This window comes from Acanthisitta chloris, unplaced genomic scaffold, assembly GCF_000695815.1.
Source record: "Acanthisitta chloris isolate BGI_N310 unplaced genomic scaffold, ASM69581v1 scaffold39522, whole genome shotgun sequence".
NCBI lineage: Eukaryota > Metazoa > Chordata > Aves > Passeriformes > Acanthisittidae > Acanthisitta > Acanthisitta chloris.
In genome coordinates this window covers 1-6,617 of record NW_008662873.1, presented here as the reverse complement: position 1 = coordinate 6,617, position 6,617 = coordinate 1, and the positions used below count along the sequence as shown (strand labels likewise).

Sequence of the window (6,617 nt, the reverse complement as noted above, 5' to 3'; positions counted from 1 at the left end):
GAAGGGGGAAGTCCCCAAGGTAACGGTGTCCAGGGGTGCAAGAGTTGGGGTCTGCACCCCAAGCACTTCCTGAGTGTGGCCGGGGTGGGTAATGGGAACGACCCTGGTACAGGTGAGTCACTCACTCTCAGAGCTGCCTCTCACAGCTTCCCAGCGGATCTCGCTCTGGGACCACGTCTGGTGGGACACGGGGATACACCCAGGAGGACATCCTAGTGCCCAGGCCAGAGGTTTCAGTTCTGCTGTGCTGCACAGCCCCAGAGCCATTTACTCTTTTGTTTTGGTTGGTTGCCACCCTTCAGAAAAAGAAAGCCTTCAGATTTAGTGGCTCTTTCTTTTTGACCACCTTGGCACTGGAGAAGGAGCAAGTGGGAGCTGCTGCTGCAGGAGAGGGGGAAGCTCTGGGATTTGGAGAAGGCAGATCAGCTCCCTGTGCTTAGCCGTGGTCTGGAAGAAACCCACCATCACTATTCAATTCCTACTTGAATTTCATGGCCCTCCTGCTGCAAGCAAGTTTGCAGAGGGGACCTTGTGGGACATGGGAAATGTAATGTTGCTGGAGAGAGCTGGAAAAGGGGGTCTCAGACCCTGACACCCCCTTAAGTGCAGTCAGGGAGTGCCATGTTCCCTCTGAAGAGCTCCATTTCAACATGGAATGCACAGTTTGCACATCCTGAATTTATCCTTGGGAATTATTCCTTGGCAGACAGGCTGGGAAGCCGTGGTCTGCTTCCAGCCAGTGGGCACACAGTAACTAAGGATAACAGGGAGCTCTGTGGGCCTGGGTAGAGTTTTCCCTGGAGTTCTGGAGTAATTGAATCTGGGGGTTACGTCAGCTCATCCATAGGGATGAGGCCAGCCCAGTGCCCAGGTTTTCTCTCCTTTATGGTCCTTCCAGGGCCGATCACGGAATGCAGGGACCGAGGGGAGGAGATTGGGATCATTTGGGGAAATCCCAGTCTGGATTCATCACTGGGAACTGTCCGTTTGGTTGAGACCTTTAATCCCATGGAAATACATGCCCAGGAGTTGCTGTAGATACCGAATGAACTTGCTGAAGGCCGTGAGGCGGCTGAAGCCTGGCTGTGTCCCAGCAGGAGTGAGCTGCCGCTGCCGCTCGCCAGAGGTAACACTCCAGGCTCTCGGGGAGTGAGGCAGTGACTTGAACCTGTGCTGTTGTGATTGCAGGTGCCAGTGACATTTGACGACGTGTCCGTCTATTTCAACAACAAGGAATGGGAGAAGCTGGAGGAGTGGCAGAAGGAGCTGTACAAGAACGTGATGAAGGGGAACTACGAGTCACTGATCTCCCTGGGTAAATACAGGGTGTCCAGGTTCTCCAGAGCTCCTGGCTGCCTGCAGGATGGGGCACCTTCTGCCTCCTCCTTGGAGATCTTCCTGAGACCCAAATGTCCCATTTTAAAGACTTAAAGCACAGAAGAACATTTCTAGTCTGGGTTTGTTCTCAGCTCATGCTGTCGTGCTGTCCTGGCTGGAGTGGGGAGTGCCCATAGCCAGGTGGGCTGGAGACCTCCCAAACCTCTTCCAGTCAGTTAGGCACTGAAAAACCAGGACCGTCGGCAGGGCTCTTGGAAGGGCTTCCCTTCATCTTCTGAGTCTGCAGTGGGTACCAGCCCACGCACCCCTTAAGAGGAAACTTTTGCAGAGGCCAAAATTGATGTGATCTGTGCTTTGGGTCATTTCCTGTGGAGGTTCAGGAGAGATCCTGTCTCTGCTGGGAGCTGGAGAAATGCTTTTGGCTTCAGAAGAGTCAGGATTTCTCTGAGCAGTTTAAATCCCCACCAGAACCCAAGTGTTGGGTTTCTTCTCAAAGGCATTTCCTCTGTGTGACACCTCAGCTCCTGCCTCCAGGAATCCCTGCTGCCTGCAGCAGTTGGCTTTGCTGCCCACAGACCCTCTATGGATGTTCCTGAGTGTCCCCCAGCACACTGGGGAGAGGTGGAAGCCAACATTAGATTCCCAGTTGTCACATGAAAAGGGGAGATTTCCTCAAACCCTTAGTGTTTGATTGGTCTGTCAGTGCCCCTGGAAAAGCCAAGAGAGGCCCTTGTGCCCAGCTCCTCTGTCAGGGACCCGTTACGGGGATCCTTCACTGAGCAGTTTACTGGGTCAGAGGGTTTGACTAACTTGTCCTGAGTCACACACCAAACAGAAGCTCCTCCAGGGTCTTCACACTTTTACCCACTGCCAGTGACTGCCAGTGCCCTCGAAGGACTCAATACACTAACAGTTTATAGAATAACACTATTAATGACACCCTTTATTAATGTAATTATGGCAGTTTAAGGTTCGAGGATTGCTGGTGGTTGTATCTGACTGCAAAAATACATTCAATACAATATCCTAATTCAAAGCAATATACAGACAAGCTCTAATCCCCAATAAAAGCTGCTCTAGATAATGATTCAGCATAGAGTTCAGTCCCTGTGGGGGAGAAAACAGGTTCAGCTTGTTGTTGACTGACCCCAGAAGTCGCACTGGATGGAGTCTTCCCCAGCTTCTCCCCATTCTCACTTTTATCCTGTTTCTTTACATTTCGGTGGAGCTTGGGTGACTCCAGTCATACATCTTGCTCAGGGAGTGATGGTTGTACCTTGGGGCAGGTATCTCAGTCAGTAACTGAGATAACCTTGGGATAGGAACATGGTCAGTCCAAGGAAAGTGATTTTCTCACAGCTGCTGATTCAACAACAGGACATATCCTTTATCTCCCCTGGTTTTCAGGTGCTGTCTGGCTTATCAGCTAGAAAGTACCACCAAGCTCCCTCCTCCGCAAGGGCTTCCACAGGGCCATGGTGTCTCCACTCCTCTCCACCCTCCATGTAGTCCCCCTTAGATTGTGCTGTGTGTCAGAGGTCGAGTGTGTTGATCATGTTCCATCTAGGGAGTACCGACTATTTTCCCCTATAACTTCCATACCGTTTTCTTTTTACCTTCAGTCACGTTCCCACACCAGTGCAGTAATCGCTCTCTCCATACCTCTATCTTTCAACAGACTATGCAATTTCCAAACCTGGTGTTTTGTCTCAGATCGAGCAAGGAGAGGAATCGCGGGGCAGGAATGAGCAGGACTTGGAGGAGAGTGAGATCATTACTGATGCCACTGCAGGTGAGACAGCACCTTCGCACAAGGGGAGCCCTGGGTTGTGTTCCCAGGAGCTGCTCACCCCAAGGCTACAGCAGGTGTTGCTGGGAGCTGTAGCTGTGGGGCTTTATCTGGAGGAGCTTTGCCTAGGAGCAGGATAAATTTAACTGATCAGAAATTTGATGTCCAGGTACAGTTCAACATGTAAACCAGGACAAGCGGAGCCCGGAGAGTTGGGCACTAGGAGCTGTCAGCAAGGGAAGCATCTGCAACCAGACCAGGTCCTTAGGGAGACAATGTGCCTGGCAGGGAAGGAGAATTTGGTTTCATTGGGAAAGCCCATCCACCCAGAAAATCCTTTCCACCCTCTCCTTGTGTGGCTGGTGCTTGGGTTTATCCTTGGAGCATCCCCCAGGCAGGGAAGCCCACTCCCATCATGCACGCTGGGAGACAGAGTGCTGAGGGGTTTCTCCAAGGGCAGGGCTGGGCTTGGAGCAGGGCACCAGGGACTCCAAGTCCTGGGGTGACTCCTGCTCTGGGATAAGGAGACTGATAAGGAGGTGTCCTAGAAGAGATACTGCCAGCTCCACTGGTTGTCCCAGGCACCAGGCTGTAGACTTGGGATCGCTCTGACCCCAGGCCTGTGCACTCCATCACAAGGATGTCAAAGTTAAATCAAGGCCAACAGGAAGAGGAAAATCATCTGCCCACAGGGAGCTGCAGCAGGGGGGTGTGGGGTGGCTGAGGGGTGCTGAGCTGTTGCTCACCTGGGATCCCTGTGCCTCTGGAGGATCCCAGGCAAGAGGTGGGAGCATGGCAGGGATGGATGAGGGGCTCAAGGGAGAGCAGAAGTGTCTGAGCATTTGAAACCCCTCTGTGGGATCAGCAGTTGGAGTGATGGGGATTGTTGTGAGCAGCTTCTTCATCCTGGCTCCCAGGAATGATGATGGGTGGGAATCTCTTTGCTGCAGCTGGAATAAGGGTTGTGATCAAAACGGAGGAGCTCCTTCCTGAAGACAGCCCTGAAAACCCCGAGCTGCATGGGATGTCAGGGCAGTCAGAGGGGAGCTTCCAGAGCCCAGATGAGGAGGCAGCCTGCGAGAGCCCCTACGGCTCCGTCTCCCCTCCGAGGGACCTCCCGGGAACCAGCCTGGGGGACTCCTCCGAATATGGAGCTGACTTCAGCGAGATCCAGAGAGTCATCGTTCACCATGGGAGCTGCACAGGTGAGACACTTGGCAAGTGGCATGTTGGGGGACAGGAGGCCCAGGTGGGGCTGTGGTGGGTCAGGCAAAGGTCGGGAATGGGTTGGATGAATGGGAAGAGTTAAATTGCCCCAGAGCCAGCACCAGAGGGATAGTTCTGGCTGCAACAACCTCAGGAGTGTCTCTGAGCAGACCTCAGGCTGGGAGGAGGAGGCAGCAGTGGATGCAGAGTGTGGTCTCTGAGGGCTCCCAACCGCTTCCAGAGCGGAGCAAGCAGTGGCTCAGTCCTCTGCAGGGGGGAACAGCCCCTGCTACACGGAGACCAGGGGAAGATATGTCTCAGGCAGTGTTTGATGAGAGCCCCTGTAAGCCCCACTGCCAAAATCCCACCGTGGCAGAGGGCAGGATGTCAGTGGGGGACTCCTGCTCTGGTGTTGGTCCTGTGGAGGAGTGGTGTAAGACACGTGGATAGTCACACACCAGACTGATGGAGGAACGTGAAGGGTCTTGCAGGTCAACCAGCATGGGGGTCAGTTTGGACAGGTCTGCAGGACATGGAGGAGCTTGGCCAGAGGTCCATGGTGTGTAAGCTACCAAGAGGAAAGGGGAAGGGTGAGGTGACTTAATTGAGAGATGAGATGATGGCACTGAGCATTTCATATATAGAATTCTGCCGTTTGGGTGGCAGATGTGGGCAGGTCCTACAGATGTGCTGTGAGGACAGGGACGGGGGAGCAGTTGGGAACAGTGGGTTCTCTGCCTCCTGAGGGCTCCGTGGTGGTGTAACACAAACCAAGATGGAGAGAGTTGGGCTCTCAAAGGCCTCAACTCCGTCTCGTGGATTCTGTGGTCTGCTCATGGTTTGGTAAGGGAATCCAGCCAAGCCACCAGTGGGGCTGGAACCGATCCTTATCCAAGAACCGGTGCCTGTGCTGAGACTAGTGGGGCTGAGCAGGAGCTGTGGCAGTGCTGACTGGGCTGTGGGTGCTGGCAGCCAGCACGGGAGCAGTGACAGCCCCTGGGTTTGCAGAGGGGAAGCTTCTCACTGCGAGGAGGATGGGAAGAGATCCTGGGTTTGCCCCAGTGACCCCTCTGTCAGAGTGGAGAGGGCTGTGGCTTTGATACATCCTCTCCCATCAGCTGCCTTGTCTTGGGAAAGTGTGGCTGCTCTTCTGGAAGGGAGTGTAGGCCTGGCTCAGAGTCCAGTGCTGGGTGATGTGAGGGATCTGCCATGGGCCTTTCTTCAGGGCACACTGCTTGTGTGTCCTGTGTGTCCCCAGTGTGGCTGCTCACAGAATCACAGAATAAATCAGGCTGGAAAACACCTCTGAGATCAAGTCCAACCTGTAACAACCTAGTCACCACACAAGAACACCAGGTCACTTCTGGCACTGGGGACATGAGGAGGACCCTGCCTGCAGCCATCCATCGCTCTGCGAAGGAGGGGGGTCTTTCTCTGCGCCCTGTCGCGGTGAGACTGAAGGAAGGGGACAGTCCCAGGCTGGATGTGTTTCCCCAGGAGCAGAGCTGAATGCTGGCAGCCTGGTGCTGTGTTTCCATTGAGCAGTATCATGCCAGAGTGGTGTTGTAGCCCAGTGAAACGGCAGCAGATGGAGCTGCTCCGAAATCACTCAGCCACCTGAGCCCTCGCAAACCGGTGGCGCTTTAGTCCCTCACATCCTGCAGCAGCATGAAATTGCCAAACCTTTTGGTACACAGTCCGAGTGTACCCTCCAGAGGAGCCTGCCCAGGGATGGTTTGTCTGTTTGTCTGTGTTGAGGGGTGACATGGCCCATCCCAGCACTCCATGCTCCAGGCTGCAGCCGGCTGGTGTCTAGGTAGGTGGGCAGAGCAGACAGGCAGGCACGCACAGCTGCAGGAGCCCATGCTGATGTTTCTGTAGCACCCCCAGGTGCATAAAAGCCATCCCCATCCCACCCAATGACCTGTTTCTGTTTCTCCTCTCAGAGGATGGGATCGTGATCAAGACGGAGGAGGAGGAGGAGGAGGATGCCCCCGACACGCTGGAACCGTGCACCATGTTCTCGGGCAGAACCGAGCCGCCGGCATTCCCCAGCCACGAGGCTGGGCTGGGCTGTGAGGCACAGTGCAGCTCCAAGACACAGCCCAGGAGCCTGGCAGCCCGCGTGAGGAAACCCTCTGCCTGCGAGAGGGACTCCGGGGAGATGAAGCCAGGCACTGCCCAGCAGCGAAACCGGACCAGGGAGAGACCCTACATCTGCCCCGAGTGCGGGAAGAGCTTCATGCTCAAGATCAACTTCATGATCCACCAGCGCAACCACCTC

The 6,617-nt window shown here is 54.7% G+C and overlaps 1 protein-coding gene across 1 annotated transcript; it reads left to right on the top strand.

The window, feature by feature from the left end:
* Positions 1 to 1,045: 1,045 nt before the first annotated feature.
* Positions 1,046 to 6,606, top strand: LOC103798489 (zinc finger protein 777-like; the record flags this gene model as incomplete). Its single annotated transcript, XM_009070755.1, has 5 exons — positions 1,046 to 1,126; positions 1,189 to 1,315; positions 3,017 to 3,130; positions 4,078 to 4,332; positions 6,280 to 6,606. Coding segments are annotated over exons 1-5 (904 nt in total), but the record flags the coding sequence as incomplete, so codon positions are not given.
* Positions 6,607 to 6,617: the final 11 nt, after the last annotated feature.